The sequence below is a fragment of the Pongo pygmaeus genome, chromosome 13 (genome assembly GCF_028885625.2).
Source record: "Pongo pygmaeus isolate AG05252 chromosome 13, NHGRI_mPonPyg2-v2.0_pri, whole genome shotgun sequence".
NCBI classification, from domain to species: Eukaryota; Metazoa; Chordata; class Mammalia; order Primates; family Hominidae; genus Pongo; species Pongo pygmaeus.
In genome coordinates this window covers 99524024-99548914 of record NC_072386.2, presented here as the reverse complement: position 1 = coordinate 99548914, position 24891 = coordinate 99524024, and the positions used below count along the sequence as shown (strand labels likewise).

At 38.7% G+C, this 24891-nt stretch overlaps 1 protein-coding gene across 3 annotated transcripts in view; it reads left to right on the top strand.

The window, feature by feature from the left end:
• TMEM245 (transmembrane protein 245) overlaps window positions 1-24891 on the top strand; it is a 103591-nt gene that overhangs the window by 13378 nt on the left and 65322 nt on the right. For 2 of the 3 annotated variants that reach the window (XM_054500325.1, XM_054500326.2), the window contains exons 3-6: window positions 213-314; window positions 15225-15341; window positions 17658-17891; window positions 21485-21654. In XM_054500325.1, the coding sequence (XP_054356300.1) occupies window positions 213-314; window positions 15225-15341; window positions 17658-17891; window positions 21485-21654 (623 nt within the window). The remainder of the gene's footprint in view (window positions 1-212; window positions 315-15224; window positions 15342-17657; window positions 17892-21484; window positions 21655-24891) is intronic. The other variant, XM_063650270.1, reaches the window with a different exon arrangement.

Sequence of the window (24891 nt, the reverse complement as noted above, 5' to 3'; positions counted from 1 at the left end):
TTGACCAGGGGCCTCTGAGAGCAGGGATGAACTTAATTTTGAGAAATCTTGAAGTTTATCTAATGGACTTAAATTTTTTTTTTTTGCCTGATAAGTAATTCTGTAACTAACATATATACCAGATTGTTCTGTCAAACTACAAAACTGAGTTTTGTAAAAACAAGTACTAGGTTTTTATTTCACTAAAAATGTTAATTCTTAATAATTTGCAGCATCCCTGGCTGGCTCATGGAGAATTCCAGTATTCCTGGTTATTGTTTTCCTGATGTCTGTGGGTACCCTCTATGAAAAACAGAATGGAAAAGAGTCTTCTGGTAAGAAATAGGGCATTCTATTAATACTACTTTTTGAAGTATTTTGGAGAGTAGCTTTTTAAAAAATGCTATGATGAAACAGCTTTGAATCTATTTAAAAACCTATGGTGGTTTCTGAGTGGAAAATAAATTGTTTAAAATATTTTAGGTTGTTAGACCATTATTTGTTTTGGTATTATTTTATTGAGGCATATATAACTTAAAGTTAACCATAAGCCATTGTATTTTAATTTTATTAAAATATTTTATTTTTATAAAATAAAATATTTTTATTTTATTTATTTAAAAAATTTTATTTTTATAAATAAAATAATTTTTATTTTATTTTTATAAAATAATATTTTTATTTGATCAAATAAAATATTTTTATTTTATTTTTGTAAATATTTTTATTTTATTTTTTAGTGACAAGGTCTTGCTCTGTTGCCCAGGCTGGAGTGCAGTGGCACAATCATAGCTCACTGTAACCTTGAACTCCTGGGCTCAGGGGTTTTCCAACCTTATCCTCCCGAGTAGCGAAGGTTACAGGCACAGTAATCACGTAAAAATGGCCTACAGGCCATGCACAGTGGCTCACGTCTGTAATCCCAGCACTTTGGGAGGCTGAGGCGAGTGGATCACGAGGTCCGGAGTTCGAGACCAGCCTGGCCAATATGGTGAAACCCCGTCTCTACTAAAAATACAAAAATTAGCTGGGCATGGTTGGCGTGTGCCTGTGGTTCCAGCTACTCGGGAGGCTGAGGCAGAAGAATTGCTTGAACCCAGGAGGTGGAGGTTGCAGTGAGCCGAGATCGCGCCATTGCACTCCAGCCTGGCAACAGAGCGAGACTCCGTCTCAAAAAACAAAACAAAACAAAAAAAACAGGCATACAATATATCACAGTGTTGTGCAACCATGACCTCTATCTAGTTCCAAGACATTTTCATTACCTCAGAAAGAAACCCTGTACATATATCAGTACTTCATTCCTTTTTATGGCTGAATAATATTCCATGGTAAGAGCACACCACATTTTGTTTATCTGCTCATCAGTTGATGGATATTTGGGTTATTTCTACCATTTATCTCTTGTGAATAGTGCCGCTATGAACTTGTGTGCAAGTATTTATTTGAATACACGTTTTCAGTTCTTTATTTACCCATGAGTAGAATTACTGGGTCATATGGTAATTCTGTGTTTAATTTTTTAAGGAACTGCCAAACTGTTTTCCACAGCAGATGTACCATTCAGATTTCTACGGGCAGTGTATGAGGATTCTAATTTCTTTGCATCCTTGCCAACACCTATTATTTTCCACTTTTTGATAATGACCAGTCTAGTGGGTGTGAAGTGGTATCTCATTATGGTTTTCATTTGCATTTCCCTAATGACTAATGATGTTGAGCATCTTTTCATTTGCTTTTTCGCTATTTGTTTCTCTTCTTTGGAGAAATGTCTATTCAAATTCTTTCCCCTTTAAAAAAAATTAAATTGTTTGCCTTTTTGTTGTTGCGTTTTAGGAATTCTTCACATATTCTGGATACTAGACCCTTATCACATATGTGATTTTTAAATATTCCGTTGGTGGGTTGTATTTTTACTCTCTTGATAGTCTCTTTTGATGCAAAGAAATTTTTTTGATGAAGTCCAGTTTATCTGCTTTTCCTTTTATTGCTTGTGTTTTTGATGTCATCTGACAAACAATTGCCAAATCCAAGGTCGTGAATACTTACCGTTAAGTTTTCTTTTAAGAATTTTATACTTTTATCTCTCATATTTAGGTCATTGATCCGTTTTGAAATAATTTTTGTACATGATGTGAGGTAAGGGTCCCACCTCATTCTTTTGCCTGTGTATATTCAGTTCTCCCAGCACTGCTGAAGATGGCTTTGGCACCCTTGTCAGAAATCAGTTGACCATATATATATGGGTTTATTTCTGCCCTTTCTGTTGTGTTTCACTGATCTATATGTCTCTCCTTATGTCAGTTAACACATTCTTTTGATTACTGTAGTTTTGAAATTGAGAAGTGTGAGTTCTCCAACTTTGTTCTTCCTTTTCAAAACTGTTTTGACTATTTTGGGGTCCCTTGCATTTCCATATTTATGATCAGCTTTTCTGTTTTTACAAAAAAGCCTATTGAGATTTTGATAGGGATTGCATTCAATCTAGAGATCACTTGGTTGGAGGGAGCATTGCCATCTTTACAATATAAAAAGACAAAACCACAAAAACCTTAGAATTTATGAGCGTGGGATGCATTTCCATTTATTTCGTTACTTTTTAATTTTTTAGTGTTTTTTTGATTTTAAATTTTAATTTTTGTGGCTACATAGCAGGTGTATATATTTATGGGGTACATGGAATGTTTTGACACAGGCATGTAATGTGTAATAATCAACATCAAGTAAAATGGGGTGTCCATCCCCTCAAGTATTTATCCTTTGTTAACAAACAATCCAATTATACTTTTAGTTATTTTAAAATATACAATTAAATTATTGACTATAGTCACCCTGTTATGCTGTCAAATACTAGGTCTTACTCTTTTTAATTTTTTTTTCTTTTTTTGAGATGGAGTCTCGTTCTGTTGGCCAGGCTGGAGTTCAATGGCACGATCTCAGCTCACTGCAGCCTCCACCTCCTGGGTTCAAGTGATTCTCCTGCCCCAACCTCCCGAGTAGCTGGGATTACAGGCACCCGCCATCATGCCTGGCTAATATTTGTATTGTTATAGAGATGGGGTTTCACCGTGTTGGCCAGGCTGGTCTCGAACTCCTGATCTCTGGTGGTCCGCCTGCCTTGGCCTCCCAAAGTGCTGGGATTACAGGCATGAGCCACTGTGCCCTGTCCATTCTTTTTAACTTTTTGGTACCTATTAATAACCACTTCCAGCTTCCCCCTCCCCTCCCACTATTCTTCCTAGCTTCTGGTAACCATCCTTCTGCTATCTCTGAGTTCAATTGTTTTGATTTTTAGATCCCACAAATAAGTGAGAACATGAGGTGTTTGTCTTTCTGTGCCTGGTTTATCTTACTTAGCTTATATGGCCTGCAGTTCCATCCATGTTGTTGCAAATAACAGGATCTCATTCTTTATTTTGGCTGAATAGTACTCCATTTTGTATAAGTACCACATGTTCTTTATCCATTTATCTGTTGTTGGACACTTAGATTTCTTCCAAATTTTGGCTATTGTGAACAGTGCTGCAACAAACATGGGAGCCAGCAGTGTTTTGTAGTTTTCTTTGTATATGTCTTAGATCTTTAATTTATTCTTTATTCTTTTTGATACTATCATGTGGAATTGTTTTCTTAATTTTCCTTTTGGATGGTTTATTGCTGCTGGGTAGAAATACAACAGATTTTTTGCTTGTTGGTCTTGTATCCTGCAGCTTTGCTGAGTTTATTAGCTTCAGTAGTTTCTTTGGTATATTCTTTAGGATTTTGCATATATAAGTTCAGTCATCTGCAATAGGGATAGTTTGACTTCTTCCTTTCTAATTTGCATGCCTGTAATTTATTTTTCTTGCCTGATCGCTCTGGTTGGAATTTCTAGTACAAAGTTGAATAAACCATGTGCTTTTAAAGATTATTTTGAGGTACCCTGGCTGTGAGTGACCTATATCTGCAAATAGTTTGTTAAAAGTAGAGGTCTCTAATGAGTTATAAGTGGGGAGGTTGTCAGGATACAGTAGTGGTCCTCAAATCATCAGACCAGACTTCTGGTTACCCAGCCATGTGGAAGCAGCTGTGACTGGAGAGGTAAATATGAACACAAAGCTTCTACAATTGACCAATACTTTTCTCCTTGCTTCTTTCTGATGGCGATAATAAACTCCAAGAGCAGATTACTAGCTGCAGTATGTTTTAAAAAGAATTAATTTCTCAGATAATATGTGTGTTGCAGTAAAGTTAGGAAATACAGAGAAACAAAAGGAAGAAACTAAAAATCACTCAAAATCTTACTGTCTATAGATTATACCAAAATGTTAACTAATATTTGTTTTGCCTTTAGACTTTTAAAAACACAAAAAAACTAGATCACAGTGAACATTCTCTTTTGTAACCCACATTTTAAATTTAATTATGTCATGAGTAACTTTCTTTGTCAATGAATACACTTATACAGCATTATTTTTAACATCTTCATTTTATTCTAATCATGAGGCTGTTTGTGGCACTCTGGTGTATTTGTACAGGTACCTTGTAAAAGTTTTTAAAAATTAATTTGCTTTTTATTATTTTATTTGATAAATGAGTAATATCTAACAATTGTAAGCCATATTTTTATTTGTAAATATATATTTAGAATTTTAAAATTCCTGAAACAGAGTAACCATAACTATGTGTCTCTCTGACAGTGGAAAATAGGGAAGATTTTATTTTATTTTATTTTATTTTATTTTATATTTTGATGTCTAAGTTTTCTTTGTTCAGCCTGTCTTCCTGGTTATAATCTGTTAGACTCTGTGGTTATATATCTGACTAGTGGAAGTAAATTTCCTATTCTGGCAAGTGCTGTAGAAAGCTTGGCAGTTTCGACTTGTTTCTCTGGTTAGTTTTATCTCCTTTGTTTTTGTTCACCTAATAGCAAGTGACTCAGACAGCTCTGCTTACCCTTTACCCCTTACGCCAGAGTGGTTTCCCCTTTTGACTGCTTTTGTCCGGGGCCAAGTAAGTAATTGTTACAAGAATATAAGTAATGCAAGTCTAAACCAAAGGTTGCAGTTGGGTTTTCTCTACGGTGTAAATTCTAGTCATCTCATGACAGCAGCCTAGAAAACTGTAAGGATAAGACTTCTAAGACCAATTTTTGATCAAGGGGAAAAAGAAGACTGTGGTCGATTATGAATACCAGCCATAGACTTAGAATAGTGATGTGCTGATATACAAGCCAGATTGCTGTTATTTGTATTACAGGCTATGACAAGGAAGGAAATCACAGACACACAGAATAAATGTTGAGTACAGATTTGGAAATCTTGGTTTTATTTATTTTGTTTTACTCTCATTTCAACCTGTGTCAAGATAGGTGATTATTGATCTAGAATCCCTTTCTGGACTTCCAGTCTAAATAATCCTCATCATAAAATAAATCTTTTAAATGTTTCTTTTTCCTAAATTTCTGAGTTTTTTTTCTTCTTGCCCCTAAGAACATCGTTTCTTTTTAAGAATCAGAACTCAAACCATCTGGTGTGTAATGGGACAGCCCTTCTCTTGTACTTATAGTCAGTTTCCTGCTGTAGATGTCACTGTAATATAGGTAGGTACGGGAATGCTTTAGTATACTGCCACAACAGTGTGTGGATCAGCTCTTTCCTTGTCATTTCCAGTGTCCCGTTGTATCACTTGCTCTTGTTTTCCAGTCACTTGCGTGGGTATCTTTCTCTGTGTCTTCTGAGCTTTGAAGGTTTTGTGCTGTGGTTCACTAGACTCACAGAATTAGTCCTGGATTTCATCAGAATTCAAAGCCTGAGTTTGGTTCCTAGACCCAGAGTACTCTTCTATTTACTTATTATTCTTATTTTATTTTGTTTTTAGAGACTAAGACTTGCTCTGTTGCCCAGGCTGGAATGCAGTGGTGGTGTGACCATAGTTCACTGCAGCTTGAACTCCTGGGCTCAAGCAATGCTCCCATCTCCGCCTCAGAAAACTCTTCTTGTGGATCATTGCTGAGTTAGTTTCAGTGGTTTCTTCTGAACCCAAGGGTCTTACTCAGTGGTTTTTTCTTAGACCTGAGAAGTCCTAACATAGTATTTCCCAAAAGCTTAAGATAATAAGGGAAAAATATTTAAGTGCCTGTCATGAGCCAAGAACTTTCAAGTGCTTTTAAATGTGCTATCTTTTTAAATCCACAAGCAAACAAAACAGAACCCAAACAAATAAATCTTTGTAAGATACATGGTATTTTCATTTACAGATGAAGATACTTCTAGAGATTAACTGACTAGCCTGCAGTCACACAGCTGACTAGTGGAGCTAAGATTTAAACTTAGGTCCTTGGCCAGGCATAATGGCTCATGCTATAATTCCAGCATTTTATGAGGCCAAGGCGGGAGGATTGCTTGAGCCCAGGAGTTCAAGACTAGCCTGGCCTGGGCAAGATAATGAGACCCTGTCTCTGCAGAAAATAAATACATAAATAAAAATAAAATAAAATAAAATAAAAATTAGCTGGGTGTGGTAGTGTGCATCTATAGTCCCAGCTACTGGGAGGGCTGAAGCTGGAGGATTGTTTGAGCCCAGGAGGTCAAGGCTGCAGTGAGTAGTAATCATGCCACTGTACTCCAGCCTGGGCTACAGAGGTGAGACCCTGTCTTAAAAGTAATGATAATAAATAAATAAACATAGGTTCTTGACCCTAAGCCCAGTGTTCTTTCCCCTCCCCAGGCTCTTTGAGTAAGTGTCAGTCATCCTGAAAAAGTATTGACTACTCATCCTTCTTGCATCAGTTGTAGTTGTCAGCTCCTTCACTTTTCCATATTGGTCCTGTTGACTTAACACAACTACATGACCTAGCTTCCTTGCCTCCTAGATCCCAGAAACCTTGCTTAGTAGAAACCTTATGTCTTAGTCTGTTTTGTCCTTTTGTGACAGAGTAACACAGACTTGGTAACTTACAATGAACAGAAATTTATTGGCTCACAGTTCTGGAGGCTGAGAAGGCCAATGTCAAGGTGCTGGCATCTGGTGAGGATCTTCTTGCTGTATCATCACGTGGTACAAGGGCGAGCAACAGAGGGCTGGGGCTGAACTCACCCTTTTATAATGACATTAATCCTACCCATGAGGGCTGAGCCCTGATGGCCTAGTCACCTCTTAAAGGTCTACCTGTTAATACTGTGATAATGGCAATTAAATTTAACGTAAGTTTTGGAGCACAAACACTCAAGCCATAGCACCTGGAATCCACATTCAGCATGTTCCCTTGGCGTCTGAGGAAAGAGGGACACTAGCATTGTTATCTCCTATAAGTAAGGCTGTGTTAGACTCTTTAAAAATGCTCTTAGTTTTTTTAAGCAGTCTAGTGAGATTGGTGTTATGCTTATTTTACAAATGAAGAAACTTAGGCTCAGAGAGCCATTTTCTCTGAGTATAAGAAATTTCTTCAAAAGTTAGGGAAACAATCATCGGATATATCTGTAATAGCCTGGATACCCAGCCTGAGAAGTACCAGCAAGTACAGCTGAGTGCTCTTCCTCCTGGCATTGGTAATTGTTTGTAAATGACTAGAAATGTCTTTGCAGAGACGAATCCTGATAATTGCCTTACTTGTTTTGGGATAGCATGAGATATGAATGAACAAGTTTGGTTCAGTCAAGCCCAAATTGGAAAAAGGGAGCAAACCAAATGTTTTACTGCTCCCCTCCCACTCCCCAGTTCTGATACTGCAAGTTAAACAGGCCTAGAGAAAAGTCTACTGGTCCATCTCCAGGCCCTTGTGATGTGATACGAGAAGCCATTGAGAGGGAGTTGTATTTTCCACATTAGTAATGGAAACAGAAGCCTTCTTCAAAGGGAACTTTGCAGGCTGGGGAGGTTTTATTTGATATGCAGTGCCTGCTTCCAATAAGCATATTTGGATGTATTTCTGGTAACTGCTGCTATCCCTGTGAAAAAGAATGGAGTGGATCAAGAAGTATCTCCTTATTTAGACTGGATTTAAAGTATATTTACCCACGCTTATTAAAAAAGTTAGTCTGCTCATCGTTGAGTTGTTGTATTAACAGACACTATCTGACCTGTGGTCTCTTTCTTGTGTGCCGGACTCTGAGTTTCTGCCCCCTGGTGCTAGGCCGCTAATGTCAGTAGCATGCTTGTTTGGATTTGTGTAGATCCCTGTTATTTGGCTTCTGCTTAATGCTGGCCTTGTCTCTGGGTAGATTGATACCTGAAACCTTGGATGTTCTTTCCTTTTTTTTCATTAGTCCTTGAGTCCCAAGATTATGTTCCCTTGTTTATGTGCCTATTTTTAGCTGTGGCTTTTAAATCTAATACCATTCTAATACCACAACTTGGCCAAGATTCTCAGTCCTGGCATTGTTCTGTTCAGTTTATCATCTCCCTGCCTGGACTGTTGTTTTCTGTTTTTTTTTTTTCGACTCTGATTCCAGGCCAATTCCTTGTGGTTTTTGAAGTGCTGAAGGGTATCACTAAGACAGAAGTCATTAAAATACAGATCTGTTGGATAAAAGCAGTTTGCCAAATTTTATATTCATAATTTTCAAATACTTTGTTTATTTTCTCTGTGTGCTACTCCTTTCATGCTTTTGTGAAGTTTGAGGTGCTCGAAAAATGTGCTGAGTCATTTGTGTATTAACTAGAAAAATACTGCAGTTTCCATTGATGTAGCTAAGCTTTACTGCATATTTACTGCATATTTTAGTGCCATTAGCAAGTTGGAGAGTTATTCCTTAAGCCACAGTTTTGAAGATTTAATTGATTGGGTTTAGCTTTTTCTCAAATCTTTCAGTGCCTACTCTACAGATACAAGATATTTTGCTTAGCTCTGTGGGGAGATCTAAAAATGTCTACTAAGGGAAGATAGATGAGATAGATGGCTATACTATAAAGTAGAAAGGGGAGGAGAGGTACAAAGAGATACTACAGAAGTGTTAGTGGCTTCTGCTTCTAGTTTATACTGTCAAAGCCAATAGATTGATATTGATGATGATGATAGCTAACATTTATTGAGTACTTCCTACATACCCAGCATTGTTCTAAACTTTATTTATTTATTTATTTACTTTTCGAGATGGAGTCTTGCTCTGTTGCCCAGGCTAGTGCAGCGGTGCCATCTTGGCTCAGTGCAGTCTCTGCCTCCAGAGTTCAAGTGATTCTTCTGCCTCAGCCTCCCAAGTAGCTGGGATTACAGGCATGCGCCACCATACCCGGCTAATTTTTTTGTATTTTTAATAGAGACGGGGTTTCACCATATTGGCCAGGCAGGTCTGGAACTCCTGGCCTCAGGTGGTCTACCTGCCTTAGCCTCCCAAAGTGCCGGGATTACAGGTGTGAGCCACTGCGCCCAGCCAGCATTTTATATGTATTATTTCACTTCATTCTCACATGAGATACGAATTTATGTAAGCCTCATTTCTACACATGAGGAGACTGGGACATCTTGACGTTAACTAACTTGCCTATAGCCATCTAAGTAGTAAGAATAGACCTGGGATTTGAACCTGGGGAGTCTTCTTTCCTCACCTGTGCTTCCAGCCACTGAATTGTGCTGCTTCCTCATAGCAAATGTGAGACCTTCTGTGCCCTGGTCCCAGCCTCCCTCTGCATTCTTATGCCACTCTGCTCTTCTCATTCACACTGTCTTCCGGCCTTATTGAACTTCCTAGAGTTCTTTGAAGAGGACACTTCTGCTTTTCCTTGCCTTTGTGTCTTCATATTTGCTGTTTTGTCTTCCTGAAACACTTTTCTACCCCTGCCCTCTAAGACACCAGTCTCTCGGGCTTCCTCTCCAAGATAGAACTGTTCTGTCTTCTTTATCTAGCTCACTTTTGTTAAAATGGATTTAAAGGATGGCATCTTTCAATATTCTTGTCAGACAGCTGCTTTGGAAACCCTTCCCAGACCTCCCCGCATGGATTTGATTTCCATGCTGCTCCCTAACAGTTTACACTTACTTTACATTAGCTCTTAAGTATCAGACTGAATTTGAGACCAGGGGCTTAGTCTTATATCAGCATATAGCCTAGTCACCTATTTGATGAATGAATGCTTAGTAGGCATTTAGAAATGTAAGATAAAATGCAGCTGAACTGAAAGTCCATTATTTGAAGAGCTATCCAACGATCTTGTTATTTTGCAAAAACCATCAAGGGACTTACTTTTCTTACAGTGTCTCAAGATGAGTAACTACTTAATTAAATTACTTTTGAAGAGGCCAGTTTAGTAATTCAAGACCCTTGACTAGTCTGTAATCTTAGGTAAGAGAGAATTCTTAATTTTTAAAATTTTTGACCTGAAGGTCTTTGTTTTTGTTTTTCCTTTTTCTACTGTACTGTCCCAGGCCATTAGGTGTTCTCAAACTTTGCTCTTGAGTGGGGCCTAAGAGATCCCTCCTGGGTGTACTGCTGTAAAGCTAAGTCTTGCCCCATCTCTGGTATAGGTCAGTTTGTTTGTGGAACTTTCTTTTTTTTTTTTGAGACAAAGTCTCACTCTGTCACCCAGGCAGAGTGCAGTGGTGTGATCTTGGCTCATTGGTGTGATCTCAGCTCAATGATGCGATCTCGGCTCACTGCAACCTCTGCCTCCTGAGTTCAAGCGATTCTCCTGCCTCACCCTCTTGAGTACCTGGGATTACAGGCGTGTGCCACCATGTCCAGCTAAATTTTGTATTTTTAGTAGAGACGGGGTTTCGGCATGTTGGCCATGCTGGTCTCGAACTCCTGACCTCAGGTAATCCGTCTGCCTTGGCATCCCAGAGTGCTGGGATTACAGGCATGAGCCACTGCACCCAGCCTGTTTGTGGAACTTCTATCTGAAAGTCTAAAAATAACTCTAATATGACAAGAATCTTCATCCAGCTCTGCTACATTTTCTCTACCTAACCATAGTCTGGAAACTGGGATGCCTTCGTCTCTTTGATTCCCTTCATTGCTTCCTCACCAAGTGTGATCCGCTTTGACTCTTCTACGTCTCTTTAACACAGCCGCTTTTCCCTGTTTCCCCTGTTGTGGCTGTAGACCACGCTGACATCAAGTCTTGCCTATAGTACTGCAACAACTTCTCTCCCTGTACCCATTATAGGTCCCCTCTAGTCTCTTTTTCTCCAGACAAGCAAGAATGGTCTTATATTTCAAATGGATTATTTATTTACAGGGTGGTGAGAGGGGTGAGAGGCAGTTGAGTGTGGTTATAAAAGGTCAACATGAGAGATCCTTATAGTGATGATACTGTTCGGTATCTTGTGTCAGGGGAAACTGGACAAATGGTGGTACACTGGGATTATTTCTTGCAGCTGCATATGAGTATACTTTTATCTCAATAACATTTCAGTGAGAAAAAGACTACTATCCTGTTTGAAACTCTTCAGTGCTTTCTTCTTCATCTTAGAATAAAGACTAAAGTCCTTCATATGGTGTTCTGTGATCTGCATCATCTAGCTTACCTCTCCAGCCTTGTTTATTTGATACCAGTTTCTTACTAGCTGTCTGTGTTCCAGACACACTGACCTTCTTTCACTGTCTTTAATATGCCGGGTTCTTCTCACAGCTTTCCTTCTGCCCAAGATGTTGCTAGGATGTCACGAGATACCCAGGATTTTTTTTAATTTTTTTTTTATTATACTTTAAGTTTTAGGGTACATGTGCACAATGTGCAGGTTAGTTACATACGTATACATGTGCCATGCTGGTGTGCTGCATCCATTAACTCGCCATTTAGCATTAGGTATATCTCCTAATGCTATCCCTCCCCCCTCCGCCCACCCCACAACAGTCCCCAGAGTGTGATGTTCCCCTTCCTGTGTCCATGTGTTCTCATTGTTCAATTCCCATCTATGAGTGAGAACATGTGGTGTTTGGTTTTTTGTCCTTGTGATAGTTTACTGAGAATGATGATTTCCAGTTTCATCCATGTCCCTACAAAGGACATGAACTCATCATTTTTTATGGCTGCATAGTATTCCATGGTGTATATGTGCCACATTTTCTTAATCCAGTCTATCATTGTTGGACATTTGGGTTGGTTCCAAGTCTTTGCTGTTGTGAATAGTGCCGCAGTAAACATACGTGTGCATGTATCTTTATAGCAGCATGATTTATAGTCCTTTGGGTATATACCCAGTAATGGGATGGCTGGGTCAAATGGTATTTCTAGTTCTAGATCCCTGAGGAATCGCCACACTGACTTCCACAACGGTTGAACTAGTTTACAGTCCCACCAACAGTGTAAAAGTGTTCCTGTTTCTCCACATCCTCTCCAGCACCTGTTGTTTCCTGACTTTTTAATGATCGCCATTCTAACTGGTGTGAGATGGTATCTCATTGTGGTTTTGATTTGCATTTCTCTGATGGCCAGTGATGATGAGCATTTTTTCATGTGTGTTTTGGCTGCATAAATGTCTTCTTTTGAGAAGTGTCTGTTCATATCCTTTGCCCAGTTTTTGGTGGGGTTGTGTGTTTTTTTCTTGTAAATTTGTTTGAGTTCATTGTAGATTCTGGATATTAGCCCTTTGTCAAATGAGTAGGTTGCGAAAATTTTCTCCCATTTTGTAGGTTGCCTGTTCGCTCTAATGGTAGTTTCTTTTGCTGTGCAGAAGCTGTTTAGTTTAATTAGATCCCATTTGTCGATTTTGGCTTTTGTTGCCATTGCTTTTGGTGTTTTAGACATGAAGTCCTTGCCCATGCCTATGTCCTGAATGGTAATGCCTAGGTTTTCTTCTAGGGTTTTTATGGTTTTAGGTCTAACGTTTAAGTCTTTAATCCATCTTGAATTAATTTTTGTATAAGGTGTAAGGAAGGGATCCAGTTTCAGCTTCCTACATATGGCTAGCCAGTTTTCCCAGCACCATTTATTAAATAGGGAATCCTTTCCCCATTGCTTGTTTTTCTCAGGTTTGTCAAAGATCAGATGGTTGTAGATATGCGGTGTTATTTCTGAGGGCTCTGTTCTGTTCCATTGATCTATGTCTCTGTTTTGGTACCAGTACCATGCTGTTTTGGTTACTGTAGCCTTGTAGTATAGTTTGAAGTCAGGTGGCATGATGCCTCCAGCTTTGTTCTTTTGGTTTAGGATTGACTTGGCGATGCGGGCTCTTTTTTGGTTCCATATGAACTTTAAAGTAGTTTTTTCCAATTCTGTGAAGAAAGTCATTGGTAGCTTGATGGGGATGGCATTGAATCTATAAATTACCTTGGGCAGTATGGCCATTTTCACGATATTGATTCTTCCTACCCATGAGCATGGAATGTTCTTCCATTTGTTTGTATCCTCTTTTATTTCATTGAGCAGTGGTTTGTAGTTCTCCTTGAAGAGGTCCTTCATGTCCCTTGTAAGTTGGATTCCTAAGTATTTTATTCTCTTTGAAGCGATTGTGAATGGGAGTTCACTCATGATTTGGCTCTCTGTCTGTAATTGGTATATAAGAATGCTTGTGATACCCAGGATTTTTTTATAGCAACCATAATTTGTATACACACATTTATTTGTGTGGTTATTTAATTCATACCTTTTACTGTATTCCCTGGGGGCAGGGTCTGTGTCTTTATCCCCAGCACACAGTACATGTAAGAAATGAAAGACACTGTTTTTCTCTGTCAGCCCTTGCTGTCTTATTGGCATTTCAGGAGGGCCTTGGATACACAGGCCAGGAGAGTAAGGTCCTAATCCAGAAATGTAACTTACGCTTTCCTCTCAGACCATGAGTTTGAATTTCTCTCATATTGAGAGATATGATACCATACCTAAAAATGAACTCTTTCAGGTCACAGGGGCATTTATTAGAGGAGGGACAGGATATGACTGAACAAGGTGAGTACTCTTATCCTGATGTCTGAATCTACCAAAGATCCACCTCAGGCTCTGGCTTGCTGCTTTCTGGGAGAGGGCTAGCCTTGGATATTTGGGTATGTGGAGTTAACTTGGAGCTGAAATTCATCGGCTTTCTGAAGGATCATGGCTCTTTTCATTGGGGTGGCAGAATCCTATGTTGCCATACCGAGTCTTGGCCTACCAAAAGTAATGTCTCAGTTGTATGAGTGTGGGTGTATGATTTGGTGACTAGGAATTGCTAGTGTTCTTAGTTGTGAACAATAGAATCTACCCCAGGTAGTTTAAATAAATAGTAGGAGGTATTGCTTAGCATTTACAATTTTTGCACATGGAATTTCTGGAAAGACCAGACAATTAATCTTGGAATCTGACACAGGTGGAAGCAGTGCAATCAGGAGAAATGCTCAGTGACACTGAAGGACTGTTTGGGCAGAGGGCCACGGCTGCTGCTGCTCGCCGTGAAGTTAGAGATCAGACATCAGAACTTCTGCTAAGTTGCTGCGGAAAAACCATATGCCTTCCTGACCGACTGTTTGATACGAGAGCTCTGGCTTCCAAATTACAGTGTGCCACTTCAGGCTCTCAAGTCCTGCACAGGTGTACCTGCTTGGTAGAAACTGTGTCACATGTGAGACCTCGGCTGCAGGGGAATCCAAGAAATATAATTTTTTAGCTCTCCAGTCTAGTGTGCAAGAAAGTGTGCCTAGAACCTGATGCTATGTGAGCTATTCTTCCTTGTCTGCTATAGAAAGTTAAAGGTTGACAGACCTCCTTTGCCAGTGAATGATTTACTTGAATTTAGTGCAAATGATTGAGCTTGGTACTACCTATTAGGAATTTAACATGGAAATATATAACATGAAACAACGTCATGATGTTCCCTTAGATTTTCAAGTGGTGGATTTTGCCTGTACTGAGTTATGTAATTTATAAATCCATATGGTTTTGTATAATACCCATATATTCGCATACTCATTTGTGGAATGTTGTTGTTATGACCACCAAATGTGGATTATCTCGTACTAAGGTGAGACCTAGTCATACAACATAGCCTAAGACAGTCAGATCAGGGAGCTCACAGACTTGATGTGGTAGTGTTTTTCAATAGAAGTATGCATTAAAATCAACTTGTTAACAAATGTAAGTGTGGGACTCCAAATTTACATGTGTAGTGTCTGCCACATCCACCAGCATGAAGTTCCCAGAGGAGGAAGGTATACAGAGAGTCAAGGGATTTGCTTTTTTAGCACACTTTCATGTCGATTCTTAATGGTTCTTCCTTAGTGAAGAACCACTTATTCAGTGGGTCAGTAGTAACTATTTTATTTTGTTGTTGTTGAAAATGTTGGACTGTGTTTAAATTTGCAGCCATTATTTCCTACTTTAAAGAGTTTTGAAAATGGATGCTTCTTTTACAGGGGCAGAGTTACCAGGGCAGGTTATCTCCATGGCAGCTTCTACTCTGGCAAACTTGGCCATCTCTATCACAGGGTATGAATCAAGCAGTGAAGACCAGCCCTCCACTCAGCCTGCAGGTGACTGATGTTCTGGTGACATCAAGGTTATTCTGGGAAATGAAATGTACATAGAAAGTAAAATTCAGGACACTAGCATCACAAAATGCTACTTATTCCTGCTGATCCTTCATTTATTCTCTTTGGTTCCTGTTTTTATGCCCTTTTCCCTCTCATCTTTGTTCTCATATATCACTTTTTAAATACATTTAATTATTTACCTTCTTGAGTTTCTTACCTTGGTTCTTTGTTCTTTCCTTTTTAAAAAAGGCTTTTCTTATTTTTCTTCTGTTCTTCATTGCTTTTGTTTTTCTTATTTTCCTTTTCTCAGTCTCCATTTACCTTTCCCACATTTCCCTCCACTTTACACATATCTTATCTTGATTTCTTATTTTCCATTTCTTTCTTCTACAACTGTCAGTTTTCCTCCATGATTTTATTTTGCCCTGTCTCTTCCTGTTGTTTTTTCTTCCTTTGTTCCCTTTTCCCAACTCTTTTTTTGGGGAAGACTTTTATTTTCATCTTGCAGTCATCCATTTCTCTGTCATTCTTTCTCTGAAAGTTTGCATGCTTCATGTGTTAATATATTGACCCCTCAAACAGACCCCTCTGGTTGTTTTGGACTCATTGTCCTGTGTGGCCTGGCTTTGGGAATTGCAGGCTCCTGAGGAATCCAGCTGGTAGATACACCAGCTGTAGAGTCATGCTGTACTCTTGCAGAGTTCCAGAATGTAAGAGGCCACCTTAGTCTGTGCTGAGAGGTCCATTAGTGCCAGAGGTATTTGGAGTTAGGGAATATTTAGAGTGAATTCTCCTTGAAGAACTGACTTTAGAAATGTCAGCTAAGATAAAGGAATTTGGTGTAGTAGGAACACTTATTTTTATTGCACATGGAATTATGTTTCTAAAGTGGAGAGGAAATGATGTTTTGGTTTTGGACTAATTCTTCCAAATATCTGTCACACCCACCAACATGAAGTTTCCAAATTAGAAAGATAACTCAGAGCAAAGTCAAACAAAAGCATCTGTTAACTAGCTTGGGCTTTAGCCCTGCACTTTTAAGGGTAGAATGTTGATCCTAGTGAGGTGAGCTGACTTACCAGGGTGCAAGTGATCTCAGTAGTAAAAATTTACTCATAGCTGAACATTTAACATTAAAAACACTAAGGAAATGATGATACAGCACTTAGTGGGCTACTGTGTGGTTGCTTATGAAAATTGTGGAACAACAGGGAAGTCATTCATTCATTTATTTAGTGAGCACCTCCTATATATGAGATACTATTGTATGTGCCAGGAATTCAGTGGAGGGAGAGCAAAACAGACAAGGTCTTAGCTCTGGTGGAGCTGACTTTCAGCTGAAGAGAAAGAATGAGAAAGGATAAGTAGAACATGCTACAACTATGTAAAAGACCGGGGGGAAAATGTGAAGTTGGGATTATGGGAGTTTTTATTTCTTTTCTCTTTTTTCTAGACTTTTTTTCTGACGTATGATACTTTTGTAATTAACAATCCACACATTCAACATGACATACTTTTGTAATTAACATTTTTTTCTAATGGAAGGCAAAATGCAAGTTTTAGGATCTTAATAATTTTCATTATTATAGTATATATAGAGTAATACTACTTTAAGAGTTATATAATTTCTGATGTGTATGGTATATCTTATTAAAACTGGGAAATAGAAATAATAGCACCCTATAGTAAAATGTAACATGGTGGTTGCATTGTTAGAAAACAGTGTCTTATGTAAAATAATCCAGTATGGTTTCCTTTATTTGAAAATCCTCACTCGAGAAATCTGTCATTGTTTTTCTATCTCATTCATGTTTTATATCTTCTGTTTGAAAGCCCTGGGTTCTTCTAAGATTGGTTGGTTCCATTTTAGGTGAAATAACACTGAAAAGTCTTCTTGTGTCAAAAATGTATATAAATACACCTAATCTAAAGTTCTATTAAAAGAAGAGGGATTTTTAAATATAGAAATTCTAGTATATTTTAGCATTTGTTTCTTTAAATAGTTTGAATAAGTTTTATGGGATAATTATAATTCTCAGCTACTTTGTCAGGTATTTTGTTTTAACGACTCCCAATTCTATCACCAACTAACTTACTCTTCCTAGATTCAAGCTCTGTTGGCATTGTAATTCTCCACGTTTTTCAGTGCATATGCAAACATAGGTCCAAATATATTTGTCTTTTTTAACCTGATGTAATCATACCATATCAGCACATTTTGAAGGCCTGAAACAGTCTAGCCTAATGAGTGGCTCTGTATTCCCGTTTCCTCATGTGGACTAATACGGTGTGTGGTGTTTTTCTTTCCCTTTTCAGAAGCAGTGGACAGGGGAGAATCCACTCCAACGTTGTCCACCTCCCCTTCACCCTCCTCCCCTTCACCCACTTCCCCTTCACCTACTCTGGGCAGACGAAGGCCTGAAATAGGAACGTTTCTTAGAAAGAAGAAAACTAGTGACATCTACTTCGTGTCTCTGGTTTGGGCCATTGTCATCGTGCAGATCTGGTTGAACCTGTGGATTGTGCAGTTGCTGCCAGTGCCGATTGCAGGTCGTTATCTGGTTAAGTACGATCTCGTCTTGTCTTTGAAGATTTTTTTGTTCTTTTTTTACTTTTGGATTTTAATATTTGAGATACATTTACCATCTTGCAAAGTAAAACAATCTTATGTTTGCATTTAAATAGTAAACAAACACCATTTTGTTAATTTATTACTTTGATACTTCTTTAATATTTCACTTTTTTTTTTTTTTTTTTGAGACGGAGTCTTGCTCAGGCTGGAAGTGCAGTGGCACCATCTCGGCTCACTGCAAGCTCCATCTCTCAGGTTCATGCCATTCTCCTGCCTCAGCCTCCCGAGTAGCTGGGACTATAGGTGCCCACCACCACACCTGGCTAATTTTTTTTTTTATTTTTAGTAGAGACAGGGTTTCACCATGTTAGCCAGGATAGTCTCGATCTCCTGACCTCGTGATCTGCCCATCTCGGCCTCCCAAAGTGCTGGGATTATAGGCGTGAGCCACCGCGCTTGGCCAATATTTCACTTTTAAGCTCAAAAAATGTGTTTAGCTTCTTACAATTTCATGTAGTATTTGAGATTAATAGCTCCATGTAGAGATTTGACTGTTTAGCCATCCATGATTCTGTGGAGGAGAATGTTAACAATCATCTGTGTTTTGGAATTTGAAGATCGAGTGATTTTTTTTTTTTTTTTTGAGATGGAGTCTTGCTCTGTCACCCAGGCTGGATTGCAGTGGCGCGATCTCGGCTCACTGCAGCCTTTGCCCCCTGGGTTCAAGCAATTCTCCCACCTCAGCCTCCTGAGTTGCTGGGACTACACGCATGCGCCACCACCCCTGGCTAATTTTTTGTATTTTTAGTACAGATGGAGTTTCACCATGTTGGCCAGGCTGGCCTCGAATCCTTACCTTAAGTCATCCGCTCACCTCCGCCTCCCAAAGTGCTGGCATTACAGGAGTGAGCCACCACGCCTAGCAGAGATTGAATGATTTTTGAGAGCTACTCTTAGGGAAGCACATTTTACCTTGCCTTTTTAATTCAAAGGAAATGTAGGCTTTGAGAAATATATGTATGCAAAGTCTTGTGATTTGTTTGGCAGAAAAATTAAATTACATGTATATCTGTATTATATGTATTACATCAAAATGGAATCATAGTTTTCCATAATCCATTAAATCAGGTCTTTGTATCTTAATGCTGTGGTAATTTAAGGCCCACCTCTATTGTTTTGATTCTCTCTAAAACTGTCTTTCTTCTAAGACTAGAAAGAGTAAGGAAGAGTTTTCTCTGACAGGTGCATTGTAGAAACATCTTTTACCTAATATTTTCCTGATTATTTGGGCTTTCTTCTTATGGCAGCCATATTTTGTGCCAAATTTATTAAGTGCTTAGTGGCTGCTTTGGATTTTGCCTTCTGAGTACCTCCTACATTTGATTACTCCTCATTTCCTGTGTCAAGGTTTTTCACTATTGATTAAAACGTAATCTGATTTTTGGAAGCTGCTCTCCACCGTAGTCTAAAAGTCTAAACTTATTAGCCAATTTACCTTCTAGATCATTAGTTTTCATCACTTATTTTTATTTTTCCTCACTAAATTGGATAGTTAATGAAATAGGCATTTTTTTTTTTAACATTTATTATGACCAGAGCAAGGTATAGTAGTGCCTGTCCTCAGGGAGCATGCAATATAAATGGTTGAAGTTTGTATCTGTTTTTTTTTTTTTTTTTTTTGAGACAGGGTCTCACTTTGTCACCCAGTCACCACAGCCTCGATCTCTCAGGCTCAAATGATCCTCCTGCCTCAGCCCCCCAGATAGGTGAGACTACAGGTGCGTCCACTGGCTGCTGTTTTGTATTTTTTGTAGTTTGCCATGTTGCCCGGGCTGGTCTCAAACTCCTGGACTCAAGCAATCCTCACACCTTGGCTTCCCAAAGTGCTGGGACTACAGGTGTGAGCCACCGTGCCTGGCCTATATGTGGTTCTTGTGTCCTCAAATAGAACTTTTGTTAGGCATTTGGAACAAGATACAGCTTTAATTAAGCAAGTCACAGAGCAGATACCATGGCCATGCTTCCTGTTAAACTGAGTGGAACAGTTTAAATTGCTCTTCTAGATTGTTCCGTACTTTTTTTTTTTTTGAGATGGAGTCTCGCTCTGTTGCCCAGGCTGGAATGCAGTGGCGGGATCTCGGCTCATTGCAAGCTCCACCTCCTGGGTTCACGCCTTCTCCTGCCTCAGCCTCCTGAGTAGCTGGGACTACAGGCGCCCGCCACAACGCCTGGCTAATTTTTTGTATTTTTAGTAGAGACGGGGTTTCACCGTGTTAGCCGGGATGGTCTCGATCTCTTGACCTCGTGATCCGCCCGCCTCGGCCTCCCAAAGTGCTGGGATTACAGGCGTGAGCCACTGCACCCAGCCCTGTTCCATACTTTTTTGTTTTTTTCCCGATGATCTTATTATGCTGGCAAACTGTGTGTCAAATGCTGTTGCAACTCTCTTTTCCTTAAAGTTTGTTAGCAGGAATTTCATTTCTCTTAGTCATAGCTTAACCTTCTAGTCATCATAGGAATTTGACATGATCTTGGGAGAGCAGGCTGTGAATAAGGTGGCCCCTAAAAGCTTTTCTACAGCTTGTAATTACCCTGGACTTACTGAAACTATAGGAGTTCTTCTAGGGCTTTTGTAGGGATTTAAAAATGGTAATAAAGGAATTGTTGAACTTGTGTGTAACACTGAGCTCATGGTTCAAAACAGCAAATTGTGAACCTTTAGGTTGTAAGGCCAGAGCTAAGAACACAAATCTCTAGAGTTAGGGAAATTATATACTGATTGAGATACAGGGTCCAAACTTGAAGGCAAGCCTCACAGTTGAGTAACACTTCTTTCTGGCCCTGCCACCTTCTTAATTGGCTTCGAACAGGAAGCTTAACCTCTGCTTAAAGAGCCACTTCTCTGCCCAACTCCAGGAGGAGACAGTGTGGTTTGAGAGTTGTCCCCACTGAAGTTGCAGTGCACAGCCTTGGGCCATTTGTAGCAGCCCTGCTAGCACTCAGCTTGCTTCTCTGCTGAACCCTGGCATCTGTTCAGATGTTGAGAGCAGCATCAAATGGGGAAATAGGAACAACATTACTCTGCAGTGGTACAAAATCATGATGCATATGGAATACCTTATACTTTTCTGGTCACTAAATAACGAGCAACTAAGGAAAACGAGAACATTTGACAAGAACAGCTATAAAAGCCAAGGAGATGAGGAAATGTCAGGGGTTTGTATTATTTACCCAGGAAGGGGGAATATGCAAGGGGCCAGAATTGTAGTCACTGAAATCTTCACGATGAGAGTATCTTTTGTTTATATGGGCTGTGAAATAATCCCTGACTCTACAAGGATTCAGACTTCACGAAGAAGATAATGTATAGGCAGGTGGGGATGGTTTGAAAAGTTACTTGGTCCAATTCCATCAGTGTGGAGTACTTTGAGTCCCACCCTGCTTTTTAACATTGATCTTTTTAATACTAGCTTTGCTGTTTTAGAAAGATCGTGTGAAATTAAGGTACCTTTTCATGTTACAACTTGTTAATCTATGTTTTGTTTATATGTGTATTTTTTGTCTTTTTTAGTCTGGATACTCAAAAAGCTTGTCATTCACTTTGGAGTTGTGGATTTCCTACAGAAACGCTACCATGTGTGGTGGGGTGTTATAGAAAGCTTCCTAAAGGAGCGGCAGGGAGCTCTCGCGCCTTGGCCCATTGTCGGGCTTGGAAAATTCTTGTTAAAAGTTGATAGCAAGGTATTGTATTTTAAGGACTTGGGCTGTCTTAATGGAGTTAATATATTTTGTGGTTTGAACTTTTCCATTCTATGGTGTTTATATTGTAACTGTTGATAACACGTTTAATATCTAATTCTATGATGAAAGTTTAATGTTTAAAATTATGGTTTACACAAGGATAAGATGGGTTTACTTTAAATAAGGCTTGTGTAAGTATTTTTTCCTCATAAAAATGGGAGAAATGGATTTTCTGATTCAATTCCCTCATTATATTAGGACCAAATTGAAATCCAGAGAGGTTAAGCAACTTGCCTAAAATTATGTAGCTAGGTAGTGGCTCAGTTTAGTGAATATTTTTGGAGTAATTACCATATGTCAGATACTGTATTAAGTCCTATGGAAAATCAGATGAATCATGGAAAACCAGATACAGAAGCCTTGTTTATTGGGGAAAGACAGCAGTTGATAAAAATTCAGAGATGGTGGTTAGATTTAGAGCCTTAGTGGTTAAAGAGCATGGACTATTAATCCATAAAGTTTCCTAACCTTTCTGTGCCTTGGTTTCCATACCAGTAAAATAGGTACAATAGCACCTACCTTGTAGAATGGTGGTAAGGGTTAAATGAGGTAATATGTGTAAAATCCCTAGATCATTGCCTGGTACACAGTAAGCTCTATGTAAGTATTAGGAATTTGTGTAGGAAAAGAGTGTGTGGGATACAGTGGCAGCACTGAGCAAGAAATGACTCGCTGTTCATAGGGTCATGAGAAAGGGAAGGTTAGCAGAGGAAGTGATACTGGAGCAAGTGTTGAAGCACAGGCGGGAGTTTCTTAGGTAGACATGGCCAGAAGGGCAAGCAGACGGAGCAGTGCAAAGGCATGGAGACACTAAGCCTACGAACATGCAGGTTATTTTATGTATTTTTAATTGTTGGATTCCCAACAAAGATGTGGTTATCATCATTTCAATCATTATATATCTTAAAGGAATACTACATTCTCTTGATTTTAAAACTTTGATGTGTTACAGTTTTTCCGTCCCTAGTTTTTCCTTTGTCTGGGACGGTTTCCTTCTCATGCTTTCCTTTTCTTTTCATACTATGGTTGCATTCTCTAATGATACTCCACTGTTCTTATCTTCTCTTTCTCACCTTACCCCCTATCCTTAAGCTCTGGCACTGGCTAAATAAGAAGGTAAATGAACACCCAGATGTTGGTTTTTACTATTGAATTCCGTAATGCCCCCGTATCGCCTTTTTCACTCTATGTTTCTGTCCATGTGTCAAACTAAGTTTTTGTTTTGAAAGTTTTAATTATAAGCTATGGAAGGTCGTGAAGCATGAATGCTATCACAGTATAATTTGGTGAAAAACTCAGCAAAGGTTGTCTAGGATATGGATGGTATCTCCTTGCTCAAGTGTTTGTAAGAAATTCTGTCTCATAGTCCTTTTGTCCCCTGTAAATGATTTTTATTCCTTTTCAGTTCCGTAAATGTGGCTCAGCCTGATATTCTAGTCTCCTTTGATGTGTGAAAACACATTAGGCAATAGTTATTGTAAGGGCAAGAGAGAACACTCCGTTTGATACTTTTTCTATAAAAGACACAGGAATTTTTTAAAAAGACAAATCTGTGAAATATTTGTATGGTTTCCTTGGCAGATAATTTTATATATTGTCTTTTTTTAATTAACTAGTATTTCAAAATTTATTTTTAACTTAGATTGTAGTCATGACCTGTGACATCGAATTTTGTGTTTTCTCCAAGGTGTGAGGTTGTGTCTATGGTAAATGCTTCACATGATTGGCATGGCATTATAATAGGCACACTTTTAATAACTTCAATAAAGGCTAATCCAGATATATTAGGAATGTTGTACCTCAACATATAGTCCACATATTGTAATGTTTAAATTAATTTTAATGAATTAAATAACCAGGCCTTGTGGCACACACTTGTAGTCCTAACTACCCAGGAGGCTGGGGCAGAAGGATTGTTTGAGCCCAGGAATTCAAGGTTGTAGTGAGCAATAATTGCACCAGTGCACTCCAGCCTGGGTGACAGCAAGACCCTGTTTCTTAAAAAAATAATAATTTGAATGAATCTCTAGGATAGCAAGAGATGACATCATTTATATATGTTGTGTTAAAACATAATAAAACTATGTCTTTTGTGGAAATATTATATCAGGGCTTAAGAAAGATGTAGTACTTCTTGAAAATAGATCAAAATGAGACTTTTGGATGGGTTAGGATTTCATTTTTTTCTGTTGAAATAGAGGAGAGGGGAGACTTGACAATGCCTAAAGTTTTAAACTTGAGTTGAAAAGAAGCATTGTGTAAAATAAACACTCCCACACTCTCACATGGTTGTATATATCTCCATTCCCTATAAAACTAGTATGGGTAAGTGAGTTCAATCCTTGGCGAATGATGTGCAAATATACGTCACGTTTTAAAATTTTGACCAAAGAAGGTGGTTTCTAAAAAATTTTTATTTGTTTTAATTGTTTTTTAGAGACAGGGTCTTGCTCTGTTGCTCAGGCTGGAGTGCAGTGGCACAATGAAAGCTCACTGCAACTGTGAACTTGGGCTCAAGTGATGAAAGTAGGTGGTTTTGTACTTTTCTTCAATTTGTGTTATATTGAAATGAAATTGCCCTCAAGAGATGGGGGAAAGGAGAACTAAATTCATTGGATTAAATTTGATTTAACCTTCAGTGGACTAAATGAGCTAGATTACCTAATTTATGAGCCTAATTCATAACTGAATCATTGAGTTAATTTTAAAAGATCTCTAAGATCAAGTACCTTTTTTCTTTCCTTTGATGATTCCATATAACATAGTAAAGCATTGGTGTAAAGATAGAGTAACTGCTTGAGCTTTTGAGCAGGTATGTTCCAAGAAAGGACATACATAAGTGGAGAACTATTTTATTACATTACATCTCAAAGTCAGAAAATTGCAGCACTGGGTAATGTTGGTATGTAGAAATTTCAAGTGGAGTGAATTAGGAAACCAATTCAAGAGAAGAGAGGGTGAGAAAGCACACATGGGTTATTTGAAATGTAACCCATTTCTCAAGAGTTATTTATTTCTTTTCCTTTTTTTTTTTTTTGTAAAATTTGAGACAGGATCTCTCTCTCTCACCCAGGCTGGAGTGCAGTGACTTGATCTTGACTCACTACACAACCTCCACCTCCCAGGCTCAAGCAATCCTCCCACCTCAGCCTCCTAAGTAGCTGGGACCACAGGTGT